This window comes from Diceros bicornis, chromosome 31 (genome assembly GCF_020826845.1).
Source record: "Diceros bicornis minor isolate mBicDic1 chromosome 31, mDicBic1.mat.cur, whole genome shotgun sequence".
Classification (NCBI taxonomy): Eukaryota; Metazoa; Chordata; class Mammalia; order Perissodactyla; family Rhinocerotidae; genus Diceros; species Diceros bicornis.
Genome location: NC_080770.1, coordinates 34,272,848 through 34,287,917, shown reverse-complemented (window position 1 = coordinate 34,287,917; position 15,070 = coordinate 34,272,848). Strand labels below are relative to the sequence as shown.

Sequence of the window (15,070 nt, the reverse complement as noted above, 5' to 3'; positions counted from 1 at the left end):
AGTGGAGTGCGTGAACTTAAGCACTATGGCACTGGGCCGGCCCCTTCTTTGTCTCAGTTTATCCTAGTGAGACTTGAGAAAGGGGAGAAGGTGGGAAGGAAGACACTGTCATGGATCTTGGAAACACTGACCTTTCTTTGACCCCACGCTGATACTAGACATGAGAAAAGAGAGAAATATTTGAGTTTGGGTGATGTTCTCCCTTCAGCCTTCCTAGGGAAGAAAAAGAGTAGTGGAAGGGAAAAAATAGTGGGAAAAATACATTCCTACTTAGCTTTTATCTATCTTTTACTGACACCTTCTTTGCCAGCATCCCCTTATTTTCGTCCCCATGTATTTTCAGTACGTTGGAATGCTTTCCTAATACCAGCAGTGGCTTGTTGGGCTGAGAGGCAGTGGTGGGTTTTTGCAGCTTCTTGTGAGTCAGGAGTAGGTACTTAAAATTAGAACTTTGGACCATTTTTCCATAAAGGAGATAGATACAGGTAAGATTTTTTATTGTTGCTGTGGTTGAGGTTCTTTTTTAATTGACTTAGGGCCTTAATTAAATATTTTAATTTTTATGCTTTTTATTATGGAAAATTTCAAAACTAAAGAAAAGACTGTAAAGAACTGCCATCTACCCATACCCAGCTTCTGCAGTTATCTCATGGGCACTCATACTTGATATAATACTGACACCTGCTCCTTTGCTCCCTGGCTGCTAGATTATTTTGATGCAAATCACAAATAGATCATTTCGTTGGTAACATTTCTGTAGTGTAATACCTTCTAGGGAATATGTGTTCTGAATTTCCAACAGCTGCTTTAAACAGATCATGTATGAAACTATTTGTAAATTGGGAAAAATCCTTTTGTGTACTAGGGTCACATCTAACTCATTGAGTGAAATACGTCTTGTTTACATTGGACCTGAAATTGAACTGCAGGAGTTCTGTAGCACTGATTTTGGTGTCCTGTATGTATTTATGCAGATTCAGAAAACAATAAAGAAGACAGCACGCCGGGAGCAGCTTATGCGAGAAGAAGCTGAACAGAAACGTTTAAAAACTGTCCTTGAGCTACAGTATGTTTTGGACAAATTGGGAGATGAAGAAGTGCGAACTGACCTGAAACAAGGCTTGAGTGGAGTGCCAATATTGTCTGAAGATGAGCTGTCGTTGTTGGATGAATTCTACAAATTAGCAGACCCTGAGCGGGACATGAGCTTGAGGTATGGTGGTGCTTGACGATAGACACTTGTAAATGTTGCCTGAAGTTGGCAATTGAAAGGTAATTAATTAGCTGTTTAATTGTTATTATAAGGTTGAATGAGCAGTATGAACATGCCTCCATTCACCTATGGGACTTGCTGGAAGGGAAGGAAAAATCTGTATGTGGAACAACCTGTGAGTATCACTGACAACTTTTGATTTTGTAGCTGAGAGTCTTTAAAAATTATTTTCCTATTTAAAAGTAATGTTAATTGAAGAAATTTTAGAATTGTATAAATAAACTTTCTTCCACTGTTTACTTATTGGTTTATTTCCTTTTGTATCTTTTTTGTTTCCTGCATTGTCTGTGGGTGTTTGTAAATCAAAACGCCAGCAACAAACAAACAAAAATCTGTGAAGATGGCAGTCCTGACCTAACGTGGTTGTTTATAACTTACTCTGCTTGAGGTGGACAGATTAATGCCAAATTGACTTTCCAGAGTTTTTGGTGTTAGATAGGGACTGGTTTTTCCTTGTGGCTGAACTGTTGTGAAAAACATGTAATGCACCTCGTTCATTCTACTCACAGGCATTGCCTTAGTCTTTCTTTAGTTTTTCTTAGGCTTCTGCTAATTTGGGGGCATTGATTTTTTTTTTTTTTTTTTTTTTTGTATTTTAAAAAAGCTGATATCTACTCCAGTTTTCTGTATTTGAGCTCCTTAATCTCAAATATACAGTTGTATGTTAATTTAAAAAAAAGGACATTTAAGTTTCACTACCTCAGTAAATTAGGAATTTTAGGTTTTAACCCTTTAATAAGTCAGGGAATAGATTCTTATCTGTGCTACTTATAAAGTTGATTTAGGGAAGTAGATTTTTGAACATATTAAAGTAGAAATACTTGTATTTATACCTTATTTTTAGCTGTTTGGTGGAAAAATTAAATTGGATTATAAGCTTTAATTGGCAAAACTGTATGATGCAATTTGGAGTGTATTTGCTTTAAGGAAGTGGGTAAATCAAATCTGAGGAACCAATCCTTTGGTATCTTTTCATGTAAGAAATCGTTTTCTTGGTTTGTTAACTTGTAGTGTCGTCTGTACTTCTTGGTAAAGAAAACCTTTTTGGCTTCTTAATTTTAGTTCTGCTACAAATATGTACTGAATTCACTTGATGTTTGGAAAGTAATTGACATATGTATAAAATTGTTATCTTAAGTAGTTTTAGGTCAAGCCTGACCAGATTTTCATGAGCGTTGTTGAAGAGTAACAAGGGTTAAACATCATCTTAAACTTGTGGCTTGTTTTGGTGGTGTTTTCTCCCTAGTCTTGTTCCCGCATCTTAGCAATCTAATGATAGCTAATGGAAAGGTACTGATGTACTCAAGTTAGTGTTCATATGTGCATTCGGTTCTCATGCATAAGTTTTTGAGAACAAATAGTTCTGATTCATGAGACTTTGAAGTGGGGGAAGGAAAACACATTGGAGTGTTCAGAATGCATGCAAAAAGTTGTTAATAGAATTAATTTTACAATACTTTGATATAATATGGTCCCCGAAGTTTTAGTTTTCTCTGCAGTGATGGAATAGCCTCACTCTGCATCTACTCAACGAGGCCAGGAAATTGAGATTAATTCTTTTTTCTTTTCTTTCTTTTTTTTTTTTTTTTGGTGAGGAAGATTAGCCCTGAGCTAACATCTGTTGCCAATCTTCCTCTTTTTGCTCAAGGAAGATTGGCTCTGAACTAACATCTGTGCCCATCTTCCTCTATTTTGTACGTGGGATGCCGCCACAGCATGGCTTGATGAGCAGTGCATTGGTCTGTGCCTGGGATTCGAACCTGCAAACTCCGGGCCGCTGAAGCCGAGCGCTCAAACTTAACCACTACACCACCAGGCTGGCCCCAGATTAATTGTTGGCATACACCTTTGCCCTCTGCCCTACCCCACTTATTTCCTAGTGCACCAAATTCTGACAATATTTGCCTTTTAAATATCATTTGATTTTTGTCTACTTGTGTTTCTTTTCCACCCCTGTGCTTTTCTCTTGTCTAATGCTGTCTGTTAACTGAATCTACCCCCCATCCCTCTCTAATGGCTTCATTTTAATTACGTTTTATATGCATTTGTCCTTAACTTCAAAACCTTGCATATTCTGGCCTTTACTAGTCTCTCCAGCCTCATCTTGCCTTATGCTTTTTCTTATTCTCTATGCTTAGCCACAATGCATACTTTCTTTTCCTTGTATTTGTCCCCCTTGTTTGTACGGGACTTTATAAATGCTGTTGCCTCTGCCTGGAAACACTTCTCTGTCCTCTACTGCTCATTTTCCAGACCTCAGCTCTTGCAACACTTATACCAGGAAAGCCTCTCGTGGTCTCCTCCTGACTAGGTCCAATCCATTGCACCTCTGTGTAGTGCTTTTCACAGATGTAATTTTACTGTTTTTGTGAGTATTTGATAACTCTTCTGTATTGGACTGTAAGCTTAGGGAGGGCAGATACTCTTTTACGTACCTTTTTGCAGCCCTAGTGCCTAGCACATTGCCTAACATATAGTTAGATGATTATTTATACTTATTGAATGAATAAATAAATGATAATTGTCAGGGTTTTTTTGAACTAACTTAAAATACATAAAGTTTAATACAAATAGCTTCTTCTTATTCTGTATCATTCTGTAATAAATTTCTGTTCTTGGTGGAATTTAATGTTTTTATATGTGTTTTCGTAACAGTTGATGAGGTTTTTTTCTCACCAGAGTACTTTGTAGAATGTTGAATCATATTCAAGTCAGGCATCCTCAGATAGTCTAACATAATTCATACCTATTTTTAGATAAAGCTCTAAGGGAAATTGTTGAGCGTGTTTTCCAGTCAAACTACTTTGACAGCGCCCACAATCACCAGAATGGGCTTTGTGAGGAAGAAGAGGCGGCCTCCGCACCTGCCGTTGAAGACCAGGCGGCTGAAGCTGGTGAGTACTTCAGCGGATACGGGCTTTAGTTCAGGGCCGTGGTTTTGCTTTCCTTTGCCCAAGTTCAGGCTGTACATTTATTTAATATATACGTACACTCAGATTTTTAAAGAAACTTTAAGCATGACAAAATATGAAGACAAAGCACATTAAGAATAATTCCTGAGGATTAAATATCAGTCATTTTATTTATCTTAGTGGTCTTGATCACTGTTACAAACTGATATTTCTCTTGCTGTGGTATTGCTGGGCAGGAGTATGGATGAGGGGCAGATGTTATAAGGCTTTTCAAGTAGGTTTTTGGCTGACATGCCCAGATTTATTGCTGTTTACCCTACCAGTTTAAGGTGAATAGTAGGAGGGTTTTTTAATTATTATTATGATGGGGAGGTTATAACTCCATCATCTTGAACTGTAAATTCCTCAGTGGCAAGGGATCTTTTCTAATTAACTTTAACACTTAGCACAACACTAATATGTAGGTAAGCACTTACTCTGAGTACTTTAATGATAAGTTGATGAATAAAATTCTGAGTACAATTGGAAGCATTGTTGGAACATAAATTTAGGAACAGGTAAAAGCGTGGATTCTAGAATCAGACTGCCTAGATTAAAATTTTGGCTCCAATACTTACTGGCTCGGTAACTGGGCAAGTTACTGAACTTCTCTGTACCTCAGCTTCTCCATTTAGAAAGTAATATGTGAAGTATATGCAGTGCCTGGCAGGCACATGGTGAGCACTTGATACAGGTGTTAGCTCTTAGGTTGAAACTAGAAGGGAAGATTGCACATTGGTGGAATTTATGGTTGCAGATCAACATAATGCAGTCTGTTCTTCCCCTCTTACCACTTTTACTGAGTAGATTAAAATGGAGAGTATGCTGCTTTATAATATTACTTCTGAGAATAGAGAGAAGTTTTAACTTTTAGTAGCTCTTTATTGACCTTATATCTGATCCAGAATAACTCCTGTTGAAACTAAAGTAGTTTATTCTAGAATAAATGGTAAAGAAAACTCTTTCTCAATATGTTATTGTAAGAATGATAAAATACAGAAACTTATTAACTATAACTTTGTAAATAAATTCAGACTATATATGATGGTGTACTGTTTACTTATTTGAAATTTAAATAAATTGTTAACTTCAAAAAAAATTTCTTATGCTCTCTTTTATCATTTTTTTTAACCTCTTAGAACCTGAGCCAGCAGAAGAATACGCTGAACAAAGTGAAGTTGAATCAACAGAGGTATGATTTTTATTTAATGCTAGCTTTTGCTTTTTGCCTTTCAAACAGAAGTCTCAAACATTTACTTTGCTTTGCAGTATGTAAATAGACAATTTATGGCAGAAACACAGTTCAGCAGTGGTGAAAAGGAGCAGGTAGATGAGTGGACAGTCGAAACAGTCGAGGTAAGAATACTCTGTATTACAAGGTTGATGTCTTTTGTCTTTGATTAGTAATTTTTCTCTCTTCTAAGAACAAATTAAGATTGTTAGTCTTTTGCATTATTAGTACATTTATTATAATAATAAACTCATTACACAGGACTGTTATGTTTAAAAGGTAATTTGTTTATCCCTGTGGATGTTTAATAGACTCACTTCTTTGCTGATCCAATTACAAAAAAATTATACAAATATCCATGTGTAACTACTTAGGGCTAATCTGTCTTTTAACGTAGATGATTTGTCTGTTGTGATCCGGATTGTCTATAAAAATCTGGGCTCCCACGTGGATAGCCTTCAGAAAGGCCCACCTCATCTTACAGGGGAGGGAGTCTGTTGGAGTGTCATCTTAGACTCCTCCTTCACCCTAGTGCTGTTTGGTTACCAGGCTCTGTTAATCTCAGTATTGCTTATAAAGGAAATATGGTTATGCCTTGCCTAGGCATAAAAGCCAGATAAGAATATAAATTTGATATAATAAAAATTAGTGAGATTTCCCAGCAGAGCAGGGAATTATTAAAAACAAGCAGGAGAAATTATTAGAGCTGGGAAAAAGACAGAGTGAGCTTTAGCTTTTGTAGCAGTTGAGACGAGGTGATAGAGCTTGATCTCTGCCTATGGTCTTGGCCGAGAGAATGAAACGGTAGGGACTCAAAGCTTGATGATAATAAAGTAGCTAACATTTCTTGAGTGCTGACTATATATATATATGAGATAGATATATGTTTGGTACAGATATATAGATTGACTTAATATAGGAGGCTTAGCAGTTTAAGCAGAATACGTTATTTTAGGAAGTAAACACAGGTGGTCTTCCTTTGAAAGTAGTTGATAAAGTAAATCTTAAATGCTATATAGTGATCCTGTGGAATTGAGAACACTGTAGAAGTGATAGCATTGATCAGAATGTTAAATTTGGCATAATTGTGGTCAGTTTGAGTAGCTACATTAAAGTCTACTGTTCTGTTTACAGTATAGATGGCACATGTAGTTGGGGGACCCATCCTGATGGTAATGAATGGAGCTTTTTCATTCTACCAATCTGCTCCCTTCCCCTTCTTCCACTTTAGGTGGTAAATTCACTCCAGCAGCAACCTCAGGCTGTGTCTCCTTCAGTACCAGAGCCCCACTCTTTGACTCCGGTGGCTCAGGCAGATCCCCTTGTGAGAAGACAGCGAGTACAGGACCTTATGGCGCAAATGCAGGGGCCCTATAATTTCATACAGGTAGGTGCAGTTTATTCAAACACCATATTAGAAGGTTTAAGTATTTACATTATTTATCTCATTATGTCCCCACTTAATTTGTAGGATTCAATGCTGGATTTTGAAAACCAGACACTTGATCCTGCCATTGTATCTGCACAGCCTATGAATCCAACACAGAACATGGACATGCCCCAGCTGGTTTGCCCTCCAGGTTAGTAATGGTACATTTTTATGTGAGAAAGTATAGGGCCAATGCTTGCAGGTTTTGTAAAGTTTGCGAAAATTATTTTTTTCCCTTTCAGTGCTTGCTTAACTTTTGGATGTTGTATCTTTTCATTTGATAAGAAACATTGTTTTTTCCTAGAATATTAATGGTAACTGTAGTTCCATAGCTTGTTTTTTTTGTAACTTTTTATTGGCATGTAAACATACAGAGAAGTATGCAAATATACAGTTTGATGAGTTTTCACAAACTAAACATACCAGCACCCAGCAGTGGTACATGATCAGTACCCCAGAAGCCTACCTGCGTTCCTTTCTGTCACTAGTTACCCTCTCCCGACCCCACGGTAACCACTTCCTGACTTGTAAAACTATAGACCAGTTTCGCCTGTTTCTATAATTTGTATAAATGAAATTTTACTTGGCTTTTTAAATTTCAAAATTAATCTAGGATACCAATAATAGAGGTGTCTTTCTCTGAAAGATGCTTGCAGCTTTTTAGGAGAATTTCTGAACATTTTGTTACCTAAGTAAAAATGAGATGCAACAGTGAAGTGGGGAAGGGAATGCTTGAGAGGAAAGGGAAAGAGAGACCAGAAGCCAGTTGAAGTTTCAAACTTGTAACTAGTCTTAAATGGTTATTTGAAATAGCTGCACTAAATAGAGTTGGTGCCTTGTATTGGATTAAGTGGACCATCTCTCCAGGACCATTAGTAGTTTTGAGTCTAGTTTTTTTCCCAGAACAGGTTAGCATTAAGGGCACAAAAGTGGAACTATATAAAGTGACATATTTAATGTTGTATAATCTTAAATGTCATAAAAGGAGTTGCTGAGTAAAAGCATGTTTAATGACACTGTTAATTTGGCAAGGTAGATAGGATTTCTCCAAAGTATAGGGAGCTCATATCTCTGTCACATCTCTACCAAGAGTTAGAAAACAGATCAGTGTTAGCCATTCTAGAAAGAAATCAAAGTTATTAGTATTCATTTTCTGAGCTCTACCAGAGGAAGAAAATAACAGAGTTTTCTTAGCTGGTAGGTTGTGCTCAAGTGAACACATGCAGCACTGATGTAGCTTGTAAAGCTCTGTAGATACTCAGGGAATGCTGAGTCCACTAGATTCTCCAGTGAAAATAGGTGATTTCTAAATGACTAACCAAAGATCCTGCATTTTTGATTATCTGTTTAACCATGGTTGGGGAGGGGAGTGGAAGGATGGCGGGAGTTGGCAATAATATGCACACCAAATCGAATATAGTTTTTTTTATAGTATTTTTATATTATTTATTTTTTCTAGTGGAAACATTGGAAATTATATTGAAAGTTGATAATCCTAAAATATTACTGAATATTACCTAAGGTCTTGAGTAAGAGTATTGCTACATTTTATAGTTACTGCTTTAAAAGATTTTTTTCGTGGATGATGCTGCATTGATTCTTACCTGTTCTGCTTGCTACACCTCTCTTGGTACTTTCTCACTAACATCTCACTTTACCTTTGCAAAACACAAAATGAACGCCATTGTGAGAGTTTACTAATGACTACCAGTAAACCAGAAGGCTCACTTGAAAGCTAACATCCTACCTACACTTCCCAGTTTGTTTTCCTGATCGCTAAAAAGTTTATTGAGGATTTGGCTATAGAAATTTGCCTGTGGCAGCCAAGTAAAAGGTATTTAGACATCTCTGGGGAAATTTGATTTTAGATAGCTAATGTTTTTGTTAATTTTGCAGTTCATGCTGAAGCTAGACTTGCTCAACCTAATCAAGTTCCTGTACAACCAGAAGCTACGCAGGTAAGAGTGATACAGTATTTTTGTAGGTTTGTTTTTAATAGTTCTTGGGTCTCTTTCTTAGTTAGCTTATGAAAGTCAGGTATGAATTTGATCAGTGTCCAAGTCTGGCATGGGTAGCTATCAGCCTTTATTTCCATGTTTACATTTACTTTTCTTTTGATGACTTAATTTACTTCTTGTGTTTTATAGTAGTTTATTATAATGAAGGAAGAAGCTTTTGTATTTTTTTATAATTTTTATTTATTTATTTCTTCCCCCCCAAAGCCCCAGTAGATAGTTGTATGTCATAGCTGCACATCCTTCTAGTTGCTGTATGTGGGACGCGGCCTTGGCATGGCCGGACAAGGGGTGCGTCAGTGCGCACCCGGGATCCGAACCCGGGCTGCCAGCGGCAGAGCGCGTGCACTTAACCGCTAAGCCACGGGCCGGCCCTGGAAGAAGCTTTTTTATTTGAACTGAGTAGAATTTGAGAAGACATTTTAGACGTCATAATTCTAAAATTTAGTGCAACTATTGCTCTCTTAGAAGCATTTGTAGGGAACTTCATAACTGGACTAGGGTTTATTTAACTTTGAGCTTTAACAATCTGTGTATTTCTTGCAATTGTTAGGTTTTATAGTCTCTTTAACAAGTATATTTATTTCTTAGCCCTTTCTGTATTAGAGTTGGTTTATAACAGAAAGAAGCTTTGATTTTTTTACTTTTGTGTAGGTTCCTTTGGTTTCATCCACAAGTGAGGGGTATACCGCATCTCAGCCCTTGTACCAGGCTTCTCATGCTACAGAGCAACGACCACAAAAGGAACCAATTGACCAGATTCAGGCAAGTTCTGTTACCAGGTCATGTAAACTTGATGAGGTATTCATGAATTGGGCAGAGATAAATTTCTGTTAATACAGTGACTCTTCTTGTTGGACCTAGTGCATACACTACAGTATATCTCCTGAAGTAGTTGAGTTTGTTGACATACATAAGGGTAGAAGACTTGGCTCAGTTTAGTTTACCACTAAAGTGCATCTGTTCACTTTGTGTTTAGGCAACAATCTCTTTAAATACAGACCAGACTACAGCATCATCATCCCTTCCTGCTGCTTCTCAGCCGCAGGTATTCCAGGCTGGGACAAGCAAACCTTTACATAGCAGTGGAATCAACGTAAATGCAGCTCCATTCCAGTCCATGCAAACGGTAAGCAAATTAATTCACCTAACATTAAGTGCTTAGTGTGCACTGTCATCAAGCTAGGGTCTCAACAAGAAGTCTTCATTTAACTTTGTGCTTGAGTCTGCATCTCCCCTGACTGTTGGGTATATTTAATTGAACAGAAACTCTGATTTTTCCTGCTCCCAGAGAAATTTGAGTCTTAGGAGTTATGTGCCCACATCTTCTTGTTTTGTATTTTCCCCCTTTTGATTTGATTGACAAAATTTTAGACATGCAGAAGACTAGACTAATATAACATCCATAGTAATAGAACATCCATATGTATAAATCATTACCTAGATTTACCAGTTGTTTACATATTGCGATTTTTGCTTTATCTTTTATCTCACTGAAGTATCTCAAAGTAAATTTCAGATGCTATGGTACTTCGCTCTGGTTCTTCAGTCAGCATCTCTAAATTGCAGAATTTCTAGAAAATAATGATAATGAAAAGACTGTAATCGATGGGATACAGCTAAATCAGTGCTCACAGGAAAGTTCAGAGTTAAATACTTAAAATATTAACTTGATTTAAATATCAATAAAAAGATTTAAATACTCAGAGCTCATAGAATTAATTTCTGTAAGTGATATTGTATCAAGGGTTTGCATCTTTTAAAAAGATTTTCATTTATAATAGCATTTCCAACGCTGCTGATTGTGTGTCTTTTTAGATTTTTAATCCCTACTTATACTCTGCTTTTAGTGCTATATGGTATATATATATTTTTCCACATTGAAGTGCATTAATTGAGAGATTTTCTTGTATGTGTGTGATGTTTGAGACTTCTCTAATGCTCTCTTATTTATGTTTGAGGTAAAACCAGCATTGAGATCTGCCATGTTAAAAGTAGGGAAGTTACTAGCATAAAGGGATGAACTAATCATTTACTTTAATTACTTACAGGTGTTCAATATGAATGCCCCAGTTCCTCCTGTTAATGAACCAGAAACTTTAAAACAGCAAAATCAGTACCAGGCTAGTTATAACCAGAGCTTTTCCAGTCAGCCTCACCAAGTAGAACAAACAGAGCTTCAGCAAGAACAGCTTCAGACAGGTAGGAGAACCAGTGTCCCTTCCTTGGCTCCTTGCTTTCCAGCGCAGTTACTGCCATTGTTAGGACACTTCAGACTACAGAGCGGCAGTATCCAAGAATGTTTGTCATAGCAGTAGACCTTATGAATTTTTCCTGGCTGATCCTGAATTAAATAGAGTCCATATATTTGCCATTTGTGAATTATGTGCAGTTTTTGGAGGCCTTATACCCATTTTCCTTTGGTCAGTGAGCTTTCATAATATCCTGTTTCGTTATATGATTTTAGTAGAATTAAACTTGCTACTCGAATTTCTATCAACTTTGCTTTTAATTGCTGTTTGATTGAAGCGTGCTGGGATGATACCTGGCAGCATGTCAGTTACGCCAAGTTAAGAAGCAGTAAGAGTTTGGTGTGGCTGCATTTGGGAGACTTAGGTTGAAACAAAATCCTTGTTGGCAACTAAGGTCATCATTTGGCCAGTTGCCGTACCTGACACAGTAATAACGGAGATAGAGTTATTGTAGATTTCTTAAATTTGTAAGACATGAAATATCTTTTTTAGGTCTTTGGTTATTTAATTCCTAGGAGTTTTAATTGGAATCCCACAACAAATTAGCAAACCCTGCTAAAATCATAGGAATAATACTTTAATTTTACCAGATTGATTTAAATAACTATGAAATTTTTTAATTGTCCGATTTATTGGTAGACCTGGATCAAGACTATAGATTTTTCAGTATTAAATTTTTACATATCCTTGTAGTATTCAGCATCATTAATCAGTAGGGAGGTTGAATCAGCCATAATGTGATAGAAATTTGTCATTTATGCTATGTTCAACTTCTGAAATGTAAAACTGGGCTTCTTTCTCTCAGGCTCCTTTAATTATTTCATTGCCATGTAATCAGGAGTTTGTTGTAAAACAGGTATATTTGGGGCCTTTAGACATTGTCCTGACATGCTTGCTATTTTGCCAGTTTTTTCAGGTGGTGTGATGAAATGAAAAGTAATCACTATATATCATTTGACTTGGTTAATTTTGCCCTTTGTGCCAGTTGATTTTAAACTGTCGTGCTCTTATATTCTACTCAGCTTTATTGATTGACTGTGAAATACTTGAGCTAGATCACCTTTTGTTACCATTTCAAAATATACATTCTTTATAAAAACTTCATAACATTTACAGATATTTTCAATAAAAAAATAAAGTCAGCCCATACACTTTGCTTATTGGAACACTCCCACTCTAATCCAGGCAGCCGGCAGCTCTTATATGGACTGTCGCCCTTGTCTCCTGACCTGTCTCCCTTGACTCTTGCTTTACGCCAGTTTATTCTCCACACAGAAGCCAGAGTGATCATTTTAAGATGGAAATGGGAGTCTCTGTCTTGTTCATAACCTTCTAGTGACTTGCCATTACATTTAGAAAAGAAATCGAAAGTCTTGACCTTGGTTTACAAGATCCTGTATGAGCTGGCCCCTGCGTTGATCCTGTTGTATGATTTTTCTTCCTTATGTACTCATACCAGCCACAAATACAGCAAGTTCTCTCCTCTCTCAGGGCCTTTACACTTTCTTTCGTGTTTGCCCGAAACTTGTTTCCACTGATGTTTGCGTGGTTTGCTTGACTTCTTTTAGGGCTGTGCTCCTGTGCCTCCTCCCAGCGCCCTCCCTTCATCACCCTGTCCAAATAGGGCACACTCACTCTGGTGGCTCATTTATCCTACTTTGATTTTTTCCTCATCACTTATCACCTGACACAATATGGATGTTGTTACTTATATGTATATCTTATTAACTTCTTATCTCCCATTATTAGAACTTCCATATGGGCAAGGGTTACATGTTGATGACTGATACATCCCTTATGTCTAGGACCATGCCTGGCATGTTGAGGGCACTCTGATATTATTGAGCAAATCAGTGTGTCCCGTCATTCCAGAAATTTTGTTGTAATTTAAATTAGTATCTAGTTAGGAACAGTATGAAAAAAGGATCTGATAAGGATCTTTGGCTGTTTTTTACAGACCAGAGTTTATACTTTACAAACACTTCTAGGAATTCTGGTATTTTTAAATAAAGATCATACTTGAATTGTTCTGCTTTGAGTTTCTTGCAGTGAGATCTGACCAAGATTAATAAAATTCTTATTGATAAAAAGTGAGTTGAAAATTCAGTTCTTTTGACTATTTTCTACATGCATACTAATAAATCTTTTTAGCTAGAAAATTTTACTTGTGTTCATGATATTTGCTTGTAGTTTTACGTTTTGGGAACGTAGTATAAGGTAAGGTATGTAGAAGGATCGCATTGTAAAGAGTGTATTTGGTCCATTACGTAGTTCCAAAAGGAGCCATGACCACTTCTCTCCTAGGCATTCTCTAGCTTTTTCATTGCAAAATAGCATTCTAAGAGCTAATAAAAGTATTTGGGTTTCTTGAGGATATAAAATAGGTCAGGTAAAGATTTTCAAGTCACACCACCTTTTCTCTCTCCTCGAATGGCTAGAGGCTGCTGACTGTTTTTGTTTCTGGGGTATGGGCCTTCCTTTGGTCTAAACTTTCCTCACCTCCCAAAGGTACTGTTAGCACCACTTTTTTCCTGCCCTGTGAATTATGAACATTGGGGTAATGCTAGGAATGTACGTTGGTATTTAATTTTTGAAGGTTTCTAGATTCTAGACTTCTCCCCATTGTGGAAGGAGAGGGGTGCAAGGTAGTATGGGCCTTCTAGAACCTTCCCTTCACTTCAGTGGACTGAGTGCCAGTGTGAGTATCATTTAACCGTCTTCTAAATTGGCTGTACTTAAAAGTACTTGAAATGGAATCAGGCATTAAGGGTGGGGGAATAAGTTGAAGGCCTCTGCTGATTTATCTTTGTAATTGACTGACTGTTCTGCCATATAGCTACTTAACTATGGGAGAGCATGGTTTTGTATGTTTCACTAAGTATCAAGGGAAATTTAAAAGAATAAAAAAGCTTCTACCACCAAGGAGCTTTCTAATGAAAAGAAATAATGAAATGGTACAAAATGGTAATTGTACTAAGTGTTTCAGTATGTAAGATCTTCCGAATTATTGTGGGTCTCCATAGGCAGGTGCTTCTCAGAAGATGTTTAAAAATATAGCCTTTCAAAGGTTTAGAATTATTGTTGAAGAATTTTATTTCCCTTAATATATGGGTAGCAGAAAGATAGGGACTTCATTAATGTGTAGTTTTCCCTATTGTTAATATGAAAATTTATTTAAACACAGAATTAAACTTTGAGGAGACTGTATAAGACACTTCTTAAACCAGAAAGCATTTGAGAGAACAAATTGTAATGATGTGTATAGATACATGTATGTATATGTGTATGTGTATGTTTTTTTTTATTACAGTGGTTGGCACTTACCATGGTTCCCAGGACCAGCCCCATCAAGTGACCAGTAACCACCAGCAGCCTCCTCAGCAGAACACTGGATTTCCACGTAGCAATCAGCCCTATTACAACAGTCGTGGTGTGTCTCGTGGCGGCTCCCGTGGTGCTAGAGGCTTGATGAATGGATACAGGGGCCCTGCCAATGGATTCAGAGGTAAAAAAAAAAAAAAAAAAAAGCAAGTTTATGCTCTTTTCTCATTTGTAAAATATATAGAAATATGTCATATGGTTTTTGAGAAAGTTATATATCTCTCTGTATTAGCCTCTTACGTACAATTTAAACATTTTTAGTATGTTTTGAGATAGTCGTTTAAATTGACAAAATTGGGAATGAGTGTTTTTGTATCTGTCAAATCCACGTCTACCACTATCCTCTAAGGGATAATTGCTTTCTATATATTATCAGGCCGTGTGGGGATTTTTTTGTTTTTTGTTTTTTATGTCTTGTGAATGCATGGATGGGTGAAAATTTCATCTTTCAAGGCAGTGAATACTTATAGAAATTTATAAACAGATTTGATCAGGATAGGATGTTAGAAATTAGTTTGAATAACTAGCATGGCTAACA

General features: G+C 36.8%; 1 protein-coding gene across 1 annotated transcript in view; it reads left to right on the top strand.

Annotated features, from left to right (window-relative positions):
- CAPRIN1 (cell cycle associated protein 1) overlaps positions 1 to 15,070 on the top strand; it is a 34,979-nt gene that overhangs the window by 14,918 nt on the left and 4,991 nt on the right. The window contains exons 5-16 of the mRNA XM_058527173.1: positions 975 to 1,213; positions 1,306 to 1,388; positions 4,030 to 4,167; positions 5,364 to 5,416; positions 5,494 to 5,580; positions 6,687 to 6,842; positions 6,927 to 7,035; positions 8,781 to 8,842; positions 9,554 to 9,664; positions 9,879 to 10,028; positions 10,951 to 11,101; positions 14,462 to 14,656. Of these exons, the coding sequence (XP_058383156.1) occupies positions 975 to 1,213; positions 1,306 to 1,388; positions 4,030 to 4,167; positions 5,364 to 5,416; positions 5,494 to 5,580; positions 6,687 to 6,842; positions 6,927 to 7,035; positions 8,781 to 8,842; positions 9,554 to 9,664; positions 9,879 to 10,028; positions 10,951 to 11,101; positions 14,462 to 14,656 (1,534 nt within the window). The remainder of the gene's footprint in view (positions 1 to 974; positions 1,214 to 1,305; positions 1,389 to 4,029; positions 4,168 to 5,363; positions 5,417 to 5,493; positions 5,581 to 6,686; positions 6,843 to 6,926; positions 7,036 to 8,780; positions 8,843 to 9,553; positions 9,665 to 9,878; positions 10,029 to 10,950; positions 11,102 to 14,461; positions 14,657 to 15,070) is intronic.